The sequence below is a fragment of the Mustela nivalis genome (assembly GCF_964662115.1).
Source record: "Mustela nivalis genome assembly, chromosome: 16".
In the NCBI taxonomy this organism is placed as follows: Eukaryota; Metazoa; Chordata; class Mammalia; order Carnivora; family Mustelidae; genus Mustela; species Mustela nivalis.
This window is the reverse complement of record NC_139035.1, coordinates 55619403-55639221: the sequence shown is the minus strand read 5'-3', so window position 1 is coordinate 55639221 and position 19819 is coordinate 55619403. Positions and strand designations below refer to the sequence as shown.

The 19819-nt window shown below is 35.7% G+C and overlaps 1 protein-coding gene across 7 annotated transcripts in view; it reads right to left on the bottom strand.

Moving 5' to 3' along the window:
- SPATA17 (spermatogenesis associated 17) overlaps positions 1–19819 on the bottom strand; it is a 204147-nt gene that overhangs the window by 107077 nt on the left and 77251 nt on the right. For all 7 annotated transcript variants that reach the window (XM_082703007.1, XM_082703005.1, XM_082703002.1 and 4 more), the window contains one exon: positions 1591–1794. In XM_082703007.1, the coding sequence (XP_082559133.1) occupies positions 1591–1794 (204 nt within the window). The remainder of the gene's footprint in view (positions 1–1590; positions 1795–19819) is intronic.

Below are 19819 nucleotides of genomic sequence, written 5' to 3'. Positions count from 1 at the left end.
CAAAATAAACTAAAAAATTTCCAATTATCTCTCTTTTGTTCCTTTGCTCAATTCTCCCCACACTCCCACTTTATTTCAGAAAGAGGGGACACTCTCAACTTCTATGTTTTTTTTGATAGCTTTTTTTTAAGTTCTTTCTATAATATAGTATAAGCCATCAGTTAATAGTGTTTTTTAAAAAATAGTATTATCGATTAGTAGTTTTAAAGGAGCAAAAAAATGCACAAATAAAGGGAATAAAAGACCCAATTATAGAAAGTGAATACACAACATCACAAATAATTACAGCAAAGTGGAAGTTACTTTATGGCATAGATGAACTTGTGTTTAGCAAGTTGATGAAATGGTTGGGGTTGTGAAAACCTGTTTCTAAAATGACCTTCAATGATCCCACTTTCTAGGATTCAAACCCATGTGGACTGGACTTAAGCACTTCTCAAAAACAAAATATGGCATAATAGGAGGTCACTTATGGCATGAGGTCATAAAAAGACTGTGACTTCTGTCTTGAGAAGTCTCTAACTTTTGGTTAGATCACTACCCTGAGGGAAGCCAGCTGCCAGGGAGGCAGCTCTGTAGAGAGGCCAATGCGAGAAGGGACTAAGCTATGACCACAAGCAACCACTGGCTCTTCTCATCCTCCTGCTCTTCCCTACAGCTGAGTTTTCACATAAAATCACAGTCTTGCCTGACCCTTGATGACAACTTCATGACAGATCTTGAGTCAGAGGCTCTCACCTAAACTGGACCTCCAACACTGACCCACAGAAAACCTGATGGTTTAAGCCATCAGGTTTTCAAGTTATTTATTACATAGCAAAAGATATACAGAGGAAAGCCTGTGTAGGGAACTACTAGATGGGAGTTCTGGGAATCTGGCCATGTGAACCCAAATCAACCCAACCCTAGGTTGATGCCCCCTGGTGGCAGCTATCTACTCCAGGTTAAGTATCAATGGAGATGCTAGAACTGTTGCTCACTGGGGCCTTTGGGAAAGGGCCTATCATCACGCAATACACCCCACTCCATGGTATAGCCCTTGGAAGTCGTTTGCAACTCCAGCTCTACAGCAACCCACAGGGAAGATTTCTCTTTCTTTCTTTCTTTCTTTCTTTCTTTCTTTCTTTCTTTCTTTCTTTCTTTTTTTTGTCTCTGCCTGATTCTTGCATTGTTTTGGGTCCACCGTAATTCCCTAAACTTATACTTTTAAATTATGTTTACAGCTGTACATAGATAGGAATCATCAGATGAGAAGTTAAGTTGATATTACATCACTATTTGTCAAGCAACATGTTATAAGAAGTACTGTTAGAACAATGTTTGTAAAGAAAAAGGCTAGATCCTAGCCAAGAATCTTAACGTTTTAACTTCATATTTCCAGTAATAAAATTCAGTACCATAGAATTATTTGATGACTTCCCTCATACATATTTTCAACATACCTTATATTTATTATTTAAAATTAGATTCCATAAAAAATAATTTTCCTTTCTTGTCACAAAGACAAAACAGTAACTTAAAAAAAACAAAAACAAAAAACCAGCAAGAATACAATCATGGACAGAATTCTTCTATAGGACTAATGAATACCTGACATTGTTTCCTATCAATGGGTGGCAGAACTTCCGATCGAGGAAAGGAACGGGCACTCGTACACTCCAGCCAACTGTTCGGGCTGACCCAGTGCTTGTCTTTAACTTTAGACCTTTGGGATGTTAAAGGCTTTGCCTTTTGTAATCGCAACTCCCAGGGATCAGGATGTTTTCTGAATGGTGAATTGTATATACCTGGAATCTGAAGGAAAAGAACATAATTTTTATTTTTATTTTTAACTTTTCACAGGAAATAAAAGGAAGATGAAGTTGTATCATAAAAATTTTCATATGTTTAAGGACAATTTTTAAGTAGAACTCTAGTTCTTAACTAGAGGCTGGCTTTAAATTCATCTATGGAGATTACAAAATACTCACTTTGTCTATACTCCAGACAACAATTTCAGAGTCATTCATATTTAAAGACTAAAAATGTTAAAAATCACTAAGCAATAACTTCTACCTGGCATATATGGCACATTTAATATAACTATTTTTAGGAAAAAAATTGCAGAAGGACCTTAAATCATTCCTTCTGTTAACTATGTGTATATATATTTAATCCTACCCATAAGTCACACATTCACTCACACAAACTCAAATATGCAATGCTTGCACCAGTTTCAGGCACAAAATATGCACTCAATAAATACTTGGTTGCTTTAATGATTACACATTATACACCCTATTTAACAGCAGCTATTTCAAGTTCTCTACCTTAAAATAATAATCAAATTTGGAGATGCCTGGAAAGCTCAGTTGCGTAACTATCTGCCTTCTGCTTGGGTCATGATCCCAGGGTTCTGGGATTGAGCCCTGCATCAGGCTCCTTGCTCCCTCTGCCTCTGCACTTTCCCCTGCTTGTGCTCTCACTTGCTCTCGCTGGCAAAAAAATAAAATAAAAATCTTAAAAAAAATAATAAACTGGTATTTTATATTAGGTACTGTATTTCTGTAGTGTCATATTAGTAGTGTCAATATCAATCATTAATGTTCTTTCACTGATCTTGTCACATATTATACCAAAAGTCAACTTTGTTAGCATGCACCTGCTATGCAATAGAGGTTCAAAAGATGTAATATAACAAATGTTAAATTCAAGTTTAGCAGATATTCATTTTCTGAAAATTCAGTGGTGTCTGAGTATACAAATAGCATACAACCATATTTTGATAATCTTTTCATACATACAAATTCATACTCATAAGGAAGTTATTTTATTTTTTACTTTTATAAAGATTATTAGTTTAATTGAGGGGGAGGGGCCGACGGAGAGGGAGTAGGAGACTCCTGGCTGAGTAGGAAGCCCGTCGCAAGCTCAATCCCAGAACCCTGGGATCATGACCTGAGCCGAAGGCAGACCTTCACTAACTGAGCCACCCAGGTGCCCCAGAAAAATTATATTTTAAAGGAGAGTATGACTTATTTGGTTCCCATGTAGACTCTCTGGACTAAGGTAAAGAATGTATCCATTAAACCCATATATTTTTCCTAAAATGTGCCTTTCTCTTATGCTACCATTATATGCAGAGATTTTTCTGGTCACTGTATTTACTGATGGAATCAGCAGTTCCAAAGTATTATGATTGCCTAAGATCCTTGTCTTTGAAAAACTATCTTAGGAAGTTTTATATTCTTGGGACGTCTAGGTGCCATGATCTCAGGGTCCTGGGACTTAGTCCCACATCCAGCTCCCTGCTCAGTAGGGAATCTGCTTCTCTCTCACTTCCTCCATCCCTCCCGCCTTCTCGTGATCTCTCTCCCTCTTGCTCAAATAAATAAATAAATAAATAAATAAATAAAATCTAGAAAAAGAAAAAGAAAATTTTATATTTCTGGCCTAATATTTCAATTAAATGTTAACCTTCTTCTAATACCAACAGAGTCTAGATTCAGTGTCCTATCCCTACCATTAAGAGCCTGGGACAACTCTGTCAGAGTTCCTACCTACCCCACTACGTTGTTTCACAGTTATTTTTGTGTGTATCAACCTTCCCTAAACAAGCAGCTGGAGCACAGGGCCTCTGTTCTAGGTATTTTTGTATCCCTATGGCATTCTGGAGTCCCGGGCACATAGCAGACACTCAAAAACAAAGGATCCTGCAGAAGGACCCGTGAAGCCTCTATTTTACTTTTCTTTTCCAAAGCCAAATCAAGATCGCAGGAAAATGTTTGAGGCTTATTTTAAAATCTTATCAACTTCTTTCAAAGAATTACAGATTATACCCCTTTTCTCTTTATTACTATATCAGTTTTGCTGTGCTTCCAAACACACTGTGATCTAGAACTAAATTATCAAAGACCCATTTGAGTCCCCTTCAACTCAACTGAATTTTATTAGATAAAGCCAATTGTAAATCCACTTACATATCTTTTTTTTCCTTAATTTTTTATTTTTTATAAACATATATTTTTATTCCCAGGGGTACAGGTCTGTGAATCACCAGGTTTACACACTTCACAGCACTCACCAAAGCACATACCCTCCCCAATGTCCATAACCCCACCCCCTTCTCCCAAACTCCCTCCCCCCAGCAACCCTCAGTTTGTTTTGTGAGATTAAGAGTCACTTATGGTTTGTCCACTTACATATCTTTTAAAAATATTTTTGAACTGGGTTTTCTTTGGGATTTTTCCCCTAAATAATTTATACAAGAAAAAAAGTATTGAAACATTACAGGCAATTGTATAAACCACATTTAACATCATGCTAATATTCTCTCACAATAACACCAAATATCAAACAAGGCAGATGCATATCAGTTTAAATGATGTTAATAAAAGTATGGACACATATACTTAAAATAGTTCTTAGTGTAATTTTGAAGTGGGTGATAATTTTTAAGATGATTTTTAGGGTGAATTTCTATGATGAGAATCTATCAATCATAATGAGAAGAAAACCAACAAATATTACATTAAAAATACTATTCTGACACAAATATAACTAAATCTCCATAGTCTATGAAAAAGATAGGAGTATGCCATCCTATTTAGGGATGATCTAGCTGACTTAAGTCTGTTAATCCATTTCCACAACCTTGCAGATTAAAATAGTAAAATACATACAATTTAACTAGATTATAATTTATCAGTTAAAAATATCTATCTATTTGAATAACTGCTACCGGCCATTAACTTTACCCCATTAGAAATCTTCTTTGGTCTCCTTCCACATTTGCATGCACATGTATACATAGGCTAGATGGGAAATGCAAATAGATCAGTAGACATGATAGCTTTCTTAAATTATATTTTGCAACCTATATAGAGACCTTCTCATGTGTATTCTCTTTGCAATTTAAATCAAATATAGGTAGAAAATATATTTTAATTGAATTTAAAATGTATCATTTAAAATCTTCAAGGTGTCAGTTATTTTAGAAATTAATTTAATACAGTTGCTAACTTACGTCAATGAAAATGGTCCAGCCCTCTCTCGATCTGACTGCAAGCAAATACCCTATTTATTTATATTGATACAGTATGCATTTAGCTATAACTTCTTTAAGTAAATAAAACAATCTTAAGTTTCTATTGTCTCAATTGCTACATTTTATCATTTGTAAGCCACTTGTGAATAATGGCTTGTTGTTGATTTTTCAAAATATTACTATGAGTCACAAAAGACAAAGTTAATCCTAAGGGGCCATGACATATTTTTCAGTTTTCACATTTTTCACAACTTAGAAGGGCTACTGCCAAGCTAGCTTTTGGGACTTCATTTTCAGCAATAATTTTCTAGAGTGACCAACACTACTGGGAAATCTGTGCTAACTGTTTAAAAAAAAAAAAAAAAAGCCTACAACTGAGTTATTTGCAGTACTGTCATGCTAACATTCAACTCAATAAGACCCAAGAAATCTCGGGAGAGGACTCTGCTAATAGCTTCTCACTGACCCCCTTGCATCAGGCTGGGCTGCTGACTGGTGGCCCAGTGGTGAATACGGCAAATGAGGTGTGAAAGCACGATTTTTTTAAAGGCTATGATTCTGACTCGTCAAAAGGGGGAAAAAAAGGCAATGAGTTATATAATAGATATATATTTTTCTTGAATTCCCCCCTTCAGACCCTCCATCATGGGAACTTAAGCATGACCTGGAATATTAATTATGTCAGGTTGAGCAACGAGCAAATGTACCATTTGTTACCCAGTCACCCTTAGCATTACATTAATATTTTGAACCATTCCATATTTCTAACAATCTATCAGTTGCTCTTTTCTTCTCAGTTTTTATTCCTTAGACTTACAAGTATTGTATGGGAAAGTACTTCAGAAATGCAATTGGTTTACAAGCAAATGGATGGCGGATTTGGAGCATCTACTGTTTTATTTCATGGAGAATGTATTTACGGTCATTTTCCACTCATCCACAGACCTTCATTTTGTAATTGCCTGGGGGAAGCTATATTCTAATTCTCCCCTCTTTTCTTTGTTATTGAGGTTTACTTCTAAGACAAGTTGCTGTAAAATGAAAAGAATCTGAAACACAATTTTGTACACCAATAATTCCCAAAGCCCAATGGTTAGTCTTTCCATATTTTACCATATGAGAAATAAAAATCTCTCATAATTTCCAAGTAACTGCTCACTCAGAAATGAGGAACTATGACGTATACAGGATAGGTGGGAGGATTCAAGTTCTACTTTTGCAAATGTCAATCACACTGCAAACAGGAGCTGATTGCCACATAAAGGAAAAAAAATCAAGAAATATTTTCTTGCATCAGGATTCAGAATTTGTGAATACTAGGAGAGATACACAGTTCTAAAAGGTAGGGGGGGCTGATTAAAATATGTTCAGGATTCTAAGCTTTAATCAAAATTATTTTAAAAACGAGACACCAAGCCAGCAGAGAAGAGCAGTAAAGATCTCTACTAACGAGGAAAGTCAAAGTGGGCCAGATAACTGTGAATAAAGTATTTGTGAGGGTAGGGACTGCTGAATCAACACTGACCAACGCACTTCATCATAATTATCAGGACACACTAGGGCCAGGGGATTTATAAAAATCCCACTCAGCAAATAATTGCCCTGCTGTTAGGAGATAGTCAGAGTGTTAACACACTGTCACAGTCCAGTGTTTAGTAAGATATTCCACATTCAATTACTCTTGCTGAGAACTAAAAGGAAACATGGCCATTTCTCACCACCACAGTTCTGCTTCCACACGCATTTCAGACAACCGCCATGTTAACCCTCCGATACTGTATCCCAGAACAAAGAAGGATTTCATGGAAACACTTGGGATTCACAATGAATGTATCTGGTATAAAACTTATCTATACAAAGCAACATTAACAAAGAAAATAAATATTACTAACTACAGATGTTTTTCTGTGACTTCAATGAAGAAGTTGAATTTTTAACTGTTCTGAGTCAAAGTAGAAAGTAGGGTCATGTTAAATGAAGATCCCTGAGGTAGCTGGCTTCATTAGTTTAACAAATGACTTTTATGATCATTCTGATATCCTAATCACTAGCATCACATGTTAAAATATTTTCAGTAAGTATTGATTAAAACAATGAAATTTAAATAAAACACCATCTTCTATATGCTAATTCAATTCAATAAATATTTAGCACCTAGTAACTTAGAAACACTTTACTGGATCTAAAGTGGGCACAGATGAATGAAAAGTGATCCCTCTCACCAAACCATTCTCAGTGGTGGGTGAGGGGAGAGCCAGGACAGCAATTTTGTGACTGACAATAACATAACTAGCCTGTAGTAAGTACCCACTAATTACTGTTGTAAAAGAGGTTTATACCAGAGGTTACAGTACAACTATATACATCTTTTAGAAAACTGTGGAAAAAATATTTGACTTTCTTCTAAAGGTGGGTAGGATGTTGGCAATAAAAAGGGAAGAAAGGCATTTCAGGGTAAGGGGAGGGTAAAAATAAAGACAAACATATTCGTGGTAAAACACAGAGCAGTTGTTCAGTGAATATCACACTGGTGGGTTTACGTATGAAGCTACAGTCAGAGATGAGCTTATAAAATAAACTGGGGCCAAACTCCAGAAGGCTGCAAATTACAATTAATTCTACATAAAATGGAAATCTATTGATTTTCACGTTCTCCCTTAGAAGGTAAATTTAGGAAGAAGTCTGAAGCAGACCTATAGAAACTCCATGAAAACACAGGTGAAAACCACAAAAGAGACAGAGCAAGCATCAGAACCAGACTCAGATATGGTAGGCACACTAGAATTATCAGTATAGAAATTTAAAACAACTATGATTAACATGTTAAAGGATCTAGCAGATAAAGTAGATAGCAGGCAAGAACAGGTAGGCAATGAAAACAGAGACATGGAAATTCTAATAATCAAAAAGAAATGCCAGGGATCAAAAACATGGTAACAGAAATGAAGACTGCTTTTGATGGATTTATTTGTAGACAAGACATGGCTGATTAAAGAATCTCTGAGTTTGAGGATATGTCAATAGAAAATTCCAAAATTCCAAAATGGGAAGGCAAAGAAAAAAGTCTGATAAAATGTAATAGAACAGGAGTTCCTGGGTGGCACAGATGGTTAAGCAGCATCCAGCTCCTGGTTCAGCTCAGGTCATGATGTCAGGGTTGTGAGACTGAGCCTCAAGTTGGGCTCTGTGCTCCATGCAGAGTCTGCTTGAGATTCTCTCTTCCTCTCCTCTGCCCTTCCCCCTTCGTGCTCTATCTCTCTCCCAAATAAAAATAAATAAATGTTTAAATATATGTATAACACCATATCCAAGAAAGGTAGGACAACTTCAAAACGTATATGCCATGTACATAATGGTAACCCATTAGAAGGAAGAGAGAAAGTAACAGAAGACATATGTGAAGTAATAATGACTGAATATTCCCCCAAATTAATACCAGACACTAAACCGCAGATCCAAGAAGCTCAGCGAATACACCAAGTAAAAGAAATGACAAATAAACACACAAACATATAGAGAGGCATATCATATTCAAACTTCTAAGAATCAAAGATAAGGAAATCTGTGAGAAGCAGAGGTGGTAACCACCTTAACAACAGAGGACACAAAGACAAGGATCACATCCAACTTTCCCTCAGAAATGATGTCCAGAGTGACTAATGTAAAACTATGGACTTTGGGTAATAATGATGTGTGGGGGTAAGGAATGTATGGCAACTTCCTGACCAAATCTGTTGTGAACCCAAAACTGCTCAAATTTTTAAAAGCCTATAAAAATAGGTGAACATATGCTTAGTATATAATACAATTCCATTCTTGGGAATCTAGAGAGGTGAAAAAACATGGAACATTACCTATCTCAATACCTGGCACAGGATAGACAATCAATCCATGCTTATGTGAATGAATAAGTGAAATGGACCAAAAGTCTGTAAAGGAGGTGAAGACTGCTTATTGAAAGGTAAGACGAAAGAAGAGTGGAAACAGAAGAGTGACATGGACAGGGAGCATTCTATAGAAACAAAATCAGAAGACATGGATCATAATGTTTATTAAAAAGAACATAAGAGAATGTGGACTTACAGAAAAACTTGGGCTTAGAACCCAGGCAGAGAAGGTAGAAAGAGGAATAGTTACGCGGGAGTATCACCTGTTTTGGAGTTCCTAGAACTGAGCTCCCAAAAATCCAGGTTGAAAGGTCCAGTGTATAGTTGTAATAGTAGGTCTGGAACTTGGGAATGAGGACATAGTTAGTGACTGGAGTGTTTTCTGAATAAAAATATCTGAAGGTCTGAAAATGGATGGGGTCACTGAGGGAAAGCATGCAGGGAATTCAGGGGAACAGTCTTAGGAGTGTGCACATACAAGAAATAAGTGGGAGAAGAAATGCCCATGAAGGACACTCAAAAGAGCAAACAGTGAGGGAGCAGAGGCAGTACACAAGGGAGAAGACCGCTTCATGAAGGAGGTCAGCAGTGTCAGAAGCTCAGGAGAGGTGGAACAGCATGAGGACAAAAAGGCACAACTGGCATGGTAATTAGAAGGTGACAGGTGACCTCCACAGAAGCAAACTGTGTTCTTGTGGCACAAATCACATCGTAATTCATTGAATGTGAGGAAAGAAAAAGAAATGGAGACTAATTTGTGTCTTCTAAAATACAGCAATATTATGATGACTAAGAAATTCTCGGGACTAAAGAACATTCTATCCAGCTCCCAAATCCCACCAGGATTTCCCTTTAACTATACTGCATTTTGAAAGAATTTCTGAGAGAAGACTCCATGTATAATACTTTCTGGGAAATCTTCCCCCCTAAACAATTCCTTAATCTTTTTCCTTGTAAATGTTTAAGTACTATTCTACTGATCCTACAAGGACTGGATGAAAACTGCTTATTTTCTTGCTTAGGAAATTTTTCTAGGCCTGTTCCTTTCCCCAACATGTAGCAACCTACCTTACCCCCTCAATACAGCTTCATTTACCTCCTCCCCTCCTCTATCTGCTGCCTTGGCAATCTCCAGATTTGGCTTTGATTCCTGCTTTTCCATTTGAGTCACAGCATTGACAGTTTACAAATAATTATAAAATACTGAAATTAGCATTGATATGTATAAATACTTATACTGAGAATAGACTTCTCTGTGGGGTTAGGATGGCTGGTATTCGAGCAGAGATGTGCTTGGTGTGTAAGGTGAGGGAAGACATTCCAAAAAACAGCAAGATGTGCAAAGGAACAGAAACTTTAAATAACTTTGATATTAAAGAGCTATAAATAATCCCATATAATATCAGAGAAAAGATATACACTGAATTCTATTGAATACACTACTGAAGAAGACTGAGAAGACTGATCAAAGATAGAAGGCTGACTGTAGTGTCACCAAGGCCAAAGGAAGTTCCAATACCACATGTACAAATCTCCCAGAGTTCTTGTCAACTTATAAACAGGAGATTCCTGGTGTCTTTATCAAGAAGTACTCTGAGTAGAGCAGTGAAAGTGGACACCCAGTTCCACAGTGATTTGAAAACTCCCTATTGCGATGCCTCTAACATGCAATTTCTACACATGCTGTGCTGGCTTATTATACGTACTACTGCAGTCTGAATAACCTAAGAAAAATAGTAAAGCATGTTTTTGTAACCACCGCCCACCTCAAACCTTCCCTTATATACCACTGTTTCCCTCTCAGAAACCTAGTATTTTCTTTTGCTCAATTCTTCGATAGTGATTTCATTTGAAAAATGATTTCATGGTTTGGGTTTAAAAAATGCCTTTCAAGACAATTAGTTGCTAAAAGAAAAATACTTAGCATCACAGAAACAGGAAAACTGAATTGAAAATTTTCTTTTGTTAAAGAAAATGTACTAACAGAATGGAGCATTTGTCAAACTTTATTCCCAGTGTTATCTGGGGCTCTGCAAGACACTGATTTCCCAAGAGTCTTTGAAGAAAAATTTCTTAAGCAAACAGGGGGGAAGCCATTTTAAGTTTTTATCAAAGTATAGGATTGACTGCCTCATGGGGAAATGCTACGCTGCCTTAATATGGTTGGCTATAATCTCATGACCAGATCTCAAAGACCACCTCATTTTTAGACTACTGTGCTCTCACAGTCTTGCTTGGTAAACCTGTGGCTTCTTGTATGGAAATTATTAATTAGTACCTATTAGGTACAGATTATACCTGCTACTTTGTGATAACTGAGCTGAGTCTTTAGTATTTCTGCACTTTTCTGTGTTATCCTTCAATAAAAATTTTATCTTTTTTAGGTTATCTTTTGCTTCCTTATTTTGCTTTGACCTCCTTGGTGGTAGGGAGCCCAGAAAACTCCACTATGCTTCACAACCCTGCTATCTTTTATCTCAAACTCAAACTCAAAAGCCCCTCTGGTGGTAACACAATTTGGACACAAACTTAATTAGAGGGAAAGTAATTTAATCGAAGGGAGTTGACCAATACAATGTCTTGATCAAAAAACTGATCTGATCTAAAATGAATAATAGGCTAGTCTCTGGCTTTTGGGGTGTACCACTGGGTTATTTCGCAAGTTTTTATGTGAGCTTTTCATTTCATTCCTCATTTCAAAAATATGAGGAAATAATACCTTCCTTGCACTTTAATCCATTAATTCACTTTCAGTCCATCACATTATTACCATGCTAATGAAAATAAAGAACAGGCAGAGCGACTTAAATTTCTCTACAGTAAGAGGTAATCGGATCAAATAACTATTTATCTATTTGCTTTGCTGTCAAATTGTTCATGCCCAAATAACTGCCTGCCAAATGAATCCCAACTCTCCTTTATATTCTCTGGTATGCTCATCCTCAACTACCCTGTTCCTTCTCTCAATACTTCTGATCCCTTGTCTATGATCCTTTCAACCTTGCCCCATGGAACCCTTCTCCCATCTATGCTAAACAATTTCTCTTTGCCCCCAAACTTTTCAATAAATATATTTCTTTATTATGACTGAATCTTCCTTCACCTCTAGAGCAGGTCTACTGGACAAAGCATTTTAGTACTCTCCTGTATCATAGTGACTAGGAGAGATTTGCGTTTTCTTAGTTCCCCAATGTCTTTTTCAAACCACTACTCATCAGCTTTCTTGCAATCTGAATATGCACTCTCTTATCCCTCCTTGTGGTTATCATTAACAGACTTGTTGGTCATTTGCCCATATTATCCTTTGCCCATATTATCATTAACAGGCTTGTTGGTCATTTGGCCGTATTCATGATAGCCTTTGGCATTTAGTTCAGTGTTCTACTATGTACTCTGGGATTTCATGTATAGGGGGTGATCAATCCCAATAGTAAGCCTCACAGTTCTTTGACTCCTTCAACCTCACTGATCTTTACATTACATTACTAGTTAGAGCAAGAGAGATATGGCAAAAACATTTACATTCTTATAGATATTTATCTCAAATCATATGATCACAAAACGATGTATAATCACGTTGAATAGGATGTCTATGGTTTCAGAATTTCAGTTGATGCCTCAAAGACAGATATTTATTTTTAAAAAATTGATTCATTTTAGAGGTGGGGAAGCAGTAGGGCAGGGGCAGAGGCAGAGAGAGAGAGAGAAAGATCATCTAAAGCAGACACCCTGTTGAGCAAAGAGCCCAACTGGGAGCTTGATCCCATGATCCTGAGATCATGACCCGAGCCAAAATCAGGAATCCAATCTTCAACCAACTGAGCCACTCAGGCACCCGAAGATGAAAATGCTTGACAGATGATATAAATACCCACACTTATTCCTCTGGTTCATGGTTCTTTCCTCTAGAAGACAACAGCTCTCCAGAGTGCCCATGAAGGCTTGCTTGACTTCCTGTGAGAAGGCCCTGCATGTTAGACCTATGCCTCCACCTCCTGATGCTTAAAGGAACTGATAAGCTAATACACACACACACACACACACACACACACACACAACATCAAAAGCTAATAATGCTGAATATATTGTCTAGTAACTATCATCAAATAAACAGAAATTTAAAGATATATATATCTAGGACCTTTCTTAGCCCACTTTAAACCATACCTTAAAGAAACCAAAGCATGGTTTTCAAGATAGCCAGATCATAGTTTGAATTTCATCTTCTTCACTCTAGTTATGTAACTTGGCTTAATTTGGGACATTACAGAATGAAAAGAAAATGTTAGTGTTCTCTTTGCCTTTTCTTTGAATATAAGATTTGCCCTTTTAAAAGTCACACAGAATATATTTTACCAAACACAGGTATCAGTTACTAAAAATTATTACATCTGTCAAAATAATTGTATTATCTATAATTTTTATTTAATTCAGAGAAGAAATAGTGAATAATTAGGACTGAAATAAAAGCTGCCTTTCTTGTTTTGAATATGAAAGTATTATAAATCAGAATTAGGACATGTATTAGAAATATCATGACTGATATTAGAAATTGGGGATATTAAAGTGACAATGTTGTTCTCTTTTATGACTTTACCTATGTTAGGAGAAAGTATATATAATCATAACACCAATAGTAAATGTTATATGAAGACATGGAGGAAAAAAGCAACAACCATGCCTTGCAAGGTCAGGGAAGGCCCAACCACAATTTTAGCATTCAGATAACTGTCGACAGAGAAGCTGATTTGGGTATGGATATATAAATAACCAAACCAGGTAAAATAAACCGAATCATTTTTTTTTTAAAGATTTTATTTATTTATTTGACAGAGAGAGATCACAATAGGCAGAGAGGCAGGCAGAGAGAGGAAGGGAAGCACGCTCCCTGCTGAGCAGAGAGCCCGATGTGGGGCTCAATCCCAGGACCCTGAGATCATGACCTGAGCCAAAGGCAGAGGCTTTAACCTACTGAGCCACCCAGGCACCCCAAACTGAATCATTTTAATGGTACAAATTTAAGACTAATTCAGATGACCATAAATCAACTTATGCATATACAGCATAAGCATAGACAACAAATATGAGTACAAGATTATATTAATGACTCATAATTTATTTCAAAGATATATTAATATTGAAATCATATGCATATATACAGGTACTAATTTAAAAGGAGATAGAAAATAAAGCTGAATAAATTTAAGAGAAGAAATTTTAACATTCAACTCTTTAAAGGGACTAAAACTAAAACTATAAATGAATGTTTTACATTATATAAGCACCTTGAAAATATTACTTTTCTCTAAACTAAGAGTGATCGTATCCTTTCAGCAAGACTCTCCTTTCAATATAATAACAGCTATTGAGACCTGAAAGTTATTTATTTTAGGCCCAAGAGATATTAACAGATAAAGATTTAAAGACAAATTATTTCTCTTTTCTCCCTTCTTCACACCTTCCTTCCACTTACTCATCTTTTATTTTACTGTCTGCTGTGATATGGTATAGATAACATAACTCCTTTTTGAGTGAAATACTTCCAACTGTCAAAAGATATGTCAATAGAAACACCAATTGGTAAGACTAACAGAAAACCTGCCACTTTATACTAAAATATTTAAAGTCATGTTTCTCATACCAAAATGAAACTAATTTTTTTTTTAAAGTAGGCTCAATGCCCAACATGGAGACCAATGTGGGGCCCAAACTCACAACCCCCAAATCAAGACCTGACTCAGAGATCAAGACCTAAGCTGAGATTAAGAGTCAGTTGCATAACAGAATAAGCCACCCCAGGTGCCCTGAAACCAATTTTTAGTATAATTTTTAAATAAACAATTGTACTTCCTCTTTGTTTATGTTTCTTTTGTGACTGTAATACATATATGAAATATTGTGTATACTTTCTATGTCTTTTAAAGTATTTACCTGCCTTGTATTACATAAAATCTCAAGGTCATAGATGATTTACCATGTTGGACTATACCTTAATTAACACTCAAAAGTTAAGGATACTCATGCTCTTAATAGTGACCTTAATAAACTACATTAGTCAATGCTTGATCATTAGTTAAGAGTTCATTTTAAGGGGCGCCTGGGTGGCTCAGTGGGTTAAAGCCTCTGCCTTTGGCTCCGGTCATGATCCTAGGGTTCTGAAATCGAGCCCTGCATCAGGCTCTCTGCTCAGCAGGAAGCCTGCTTCCTTCCTCTCTCTCTCTCTCTCTCTCTGCCTACTTGTGATCTCTCTCTCTCTCTCTCTCTGTCAAATAAATAAATAAAATATTTTTTAAAGAAAGAGTTCATTTTAAAAAAATATTTGAAAGTATAAACTCTCTGGCTGTGTCCCCAGTTTTACAGAGGAATAATGTTTTTGATTGTAGGGTACAAGGGTTAGGAATGGAGATACGCAGAAGATTAAAGGAAGAAGTAGAGATAAAGAAAGAAGATGGATTCATCCAAAGCCTGAGATTTTAAATTCTGGCCTCCAGCTATTTGGTGGAAATATTTCTAACATTTACCAATCCAAAAGAGTGAATTTAAATATTAAGAACGTGGGGTGAGAAGAACTTGTCTATATAAAGTTATTCTTCTAGACTTATTGAAGAGCTAAGATAAAACATGAGCTGACAAATTCTACGTCTTCATTATTTATCCATTATAACAGCACCTAACTTCTAACTGGTCTCATTCTAAAATATTTCTAAAGTATCTTAAAAATAGAAAACTAGTCATAATAATAGTGGGAATAAATCTTCAAATCTATAAACCATTATAGCCCTAATTATTTCATCAGATCTAGTTAGAGCAATGGTATAATTTCCTTGAGTTTCTAAGTTTTAGATTTCATTGCATTATAATTAGGGATAGCAAAAGGAACAACCAAAAACTTAGTCTTCACTAATCAATGAAGAAGCTGAAAAAATTGATTATAATTAACATACCAATAACAAATTTTATAAAAGGTAATAGAAATAAGCATATACCAGTTAACTGCTAATTACTTTGTGTAAAATATCTGCATAAATACAGTTTAAAATATGGTACACTAGAGTATAAAGGTAAGTAAAGAAACATTTATATGGTAGAGAATGTGAACTACTTTTGTTACAAATTTTTTCTAATTCTTTTCTGACTTTTGAATTTTCTATTAAAGCTGTATTTGAAATTTTATATAAGCCTGTATCTGTATATGTAAATACACATATGTATATATAACACACATACATATAGAGATGTATATATATATATATATATATATATATATATATATGTAATTATTTAATACCTTTAATGCCTAATAAGAACTCTCCGTACCCCATACCTAATACATTAAAAATTCACCTCATTACTGGATGGAAATAAACAGACCCTGATTTTGATATCCAAAAATAAAACACAATAAATAGAGGACTAAAAAAATCAAGTGCCTCAATTTTATGGATAGGACTAAAATAATAATGCTCATTTAAATGTCTGAATGTTAGATTTGATATCTGATACACAGAAGATTATCATACAAAATTAAATTAAATTAAAATAATTTTAATAGTTAAAACTTCTTTGAGCAAGTTTAACACAATACAAAAATAGTCCAACTAGAGGTGAAGTAACAGTGAAATTGATTCACCTTAATCTCTGGTGTCTTCATTTTCACAGGATCTCTCCATAACACAAGGAGGGACCCTGGCAATGTGGTCACATGGTTATGTTATTCGGTAAAATTTGTGAAAGTAAGACATCATTTAATTCTTCTGTCTCTTATGCTCTGACTTATCCTCTATCACACTTCGTTGGGTGGGACCCGAGCAGCTATGGGCATGCTGGAGACGAAACCAGGAAAAAAGCTAAGATGGGTGTGTATTTAATTCAGGTTTGGTTGGATATATTTATGAGAGGTTTTTTTTTTTTCTGTTACTTCCAAGTATAGTTAAAGTTTTCTAGCAATACCAATGTAGGAATAACTTTCAGGACTATTCCTGAATGCAGTGGGCAGACTCACCAGGCATCACGAATAAAGGTGCAGGACCACAGGCTGCACTGTACTATCAACTTCCTGAACTGTCTGGCCCGGGAGTACGTGCTAGTGAAGAGAACTGCTAGTGGAAAAGTAGTGGGGCTTTCTCAAATGGAGAATTTGATTCTCTCCATTTCCTATACAAAACAGAAGATCCTTCCTTTCAAAAAAAAAAAAATACTTAATAATGCACCATATGCAAATAGGAATGCATCATTTAACTTTCTTACAGTAATGAAAAATTTAGATCAGTGTTCCTACAAAAAGGAGTGAATAACTTTCTCTTTTCACTCCAGAAAATTATTGTCAAAGAAAGAGGCAATCAAAGAGCATGAAGACCAAAATATGGTGAGCAAATATGATAGATCAAGCAGTTAATGAACCTACTGTTATATTTAGAGGGGTGGTGTTCTCAGATGTTAAAATCTGAAATGTGTTTGAAATGATTTTTTACTCATTATGAAAAGTATTCATCTTCCTGTATTTGTAACTTTATATAGTTTCTTCTTGAAGATAGATCCCTAAATTGTATAAGCCTCAGGCCCCAAAACACATGAATCTGTCACATGTACAAGGAGAGGTTTCCAGTGTGTTTTGTTAATGGACACATTTTAAAATAACTTTTAAAATGCAGCATGCTAGGACGCCTGGGTGGCTCAGTTGGTTAAGCAGCTGCCTTCGGCTCAGGTCATGATCCCAGGGTCCTGGAATCGAGTCCCACATCGGGCTCCTTGCTTGGCAGGGAGCCTGCTTCTCCCTCTGCCTCTGCCTGCCTCTTTGTCTGCCTGTGCTTGCTCTCTCTCCCTCTGTCTCTGGCAAATAAATAAATAAAATCTTTAAAAAAAAATAAAAATAAAAAAAAATAAAATGCATCATGCTGAAAAAGAAAATATATGTAAGAAATATAGCTAAGAAAACTTTTCTACCTGAGTGGTCTCTCTAAATTTTATTATATTTTTATATAATAAATTATATATACTAATTTATATTATATATAATAAAGTTTATATAATAAATTATATATAATTTTATTATATTTTTGCCTCCATTTCTTAGATGCATAATGGCTAAATGATGGCAAGGAGAAGAGCAGGGAAGGGACTTATTTGGGGACACAAGACTTTTTTTTTAACCTTTTCACTTTAACTCTTCAAAGAGTAATGACAATAGACAATAATTTTATCTCTTTCATATATTACAGGATAATAAAAATTATAATGTTAAAGAGGAAGGAAATAAAATGTACAAGTTAATAGCTAATTCATTTGCCACACTAGTTCAGTCCTTGGCCTTTTCTGAACAGAGACTGCCAATAGTAACAGATGATGTGATGGTTTTGTGATGTGGACAGTTCACTTGGGACCAAGAGCAAATGACCAAACTTGAGGACCTGCCTCATAAACTATGGATCCAAAGATCATAGGTCAGATCTTTATGCACTACATAGTCTTCTGGAAAGAATATATCTGCCAAGTGTCCAGAGGAAAAATGAGTACCAAACAAGAGCATTTCAATCACCAGAAGGATAACTGCTACTTTATATAATATTGTGGGGATAAATGTATTAAAAGTGCTTTGAGCTATTCATAGAAAGGCACCATAGAAATCTATATTATGTTCTTGCTTGCTTCATTCACTCTCTTACATGCAAGGCCTAGTTTTTCTATTTGCCCATGAATTCATTCAGATCAATGCTCCTGTTAAGTACCAAAACATTTCAGAGAAAGGGTAAAGTGAAAACTCAGTGAACTGAGTTAACTCAAGGAGCAGTACACACTCAGAATGCTAGTGTTTTCAAGGATAAAGAGATATCCATAAACCTAGGACAAAGTCCCTTCCAAATATCAAGTTTATTTAGGTGAATCACATGTAGACCATATATGTAGAACACTCACTAGGGTTTTCACTGTGGCTGCACCATACTGAGGATGCCCCAACACCACAGAGTTTAAATAAACTAGTTAGACAGCCTTGGGCTGGTTGCTTCATCTTTCAGACCTGCTTTCTTTAACCTGTTAACAAAAAGAGCTAGAAAGGTAAACTCTAAAGATTCCATGCTGCTCTAATATATTCGAATCAGGGGTCCTGTCCTCTCCATGGAAACATACAAACTACTGGGAAGTTGGCAAAAACAAATATAAGATCCTTCAAGTAAGACTTATGAATCTACTCCCACTCCCTACTTCCGTAATTCTCAGTTTTATTGCCAGACCTCTTCAACCTAAAAAAATGTGCCATAACCAGGGAGTGGGTAATGTAAAAATTAAGAATTCATTGTTGGGAATGCTGTGTGATGTAGGAAAGAAATAAGAGGAATCTAGAGTGATATTTTTAACTAGGAACACTAAATAGTTATGCTAAGCAAAATGGCAAAATTGTCATGTTTCTCTTACATGGCCTCCTAATTATCTTTCAGTACCTTACAAGACCTACTTTTCTCCCCAGACATTCCACATAGTCAATATATCCCTTACCATCTCTGGCTCCCTTTGTTACCAACCTTGTGCCCATTTTGGTCTTCATACTATAGGCATTGCCTCAGGACTCTGGACAAACTTTCCTCCTTCCTTTTATGATAGCCTACTCACAGTTATTAATTTTCACCAAGCTATACTAATAAGAACACCTTAATAGCTGTCTCCTTTCTAAAAGTATTTTAATTTAGTATGGGAAAAAGAAATATATCTTTAACGATATAGTAATGGCAAAATCAAAGAGTTAGTGGGACGTATGTGAGATGCTGACTCTCTTTTGGGGGTGGGAGGGTGGGGTAAAGGGAAGTTTCTGAGTTTCCAGAATATGACAAGCCACAAGAACTCACCTATCATATATTTATATGATTTATATGATTTATATCATATAAAGAGAACCTTGTGATGAATGTTTCCA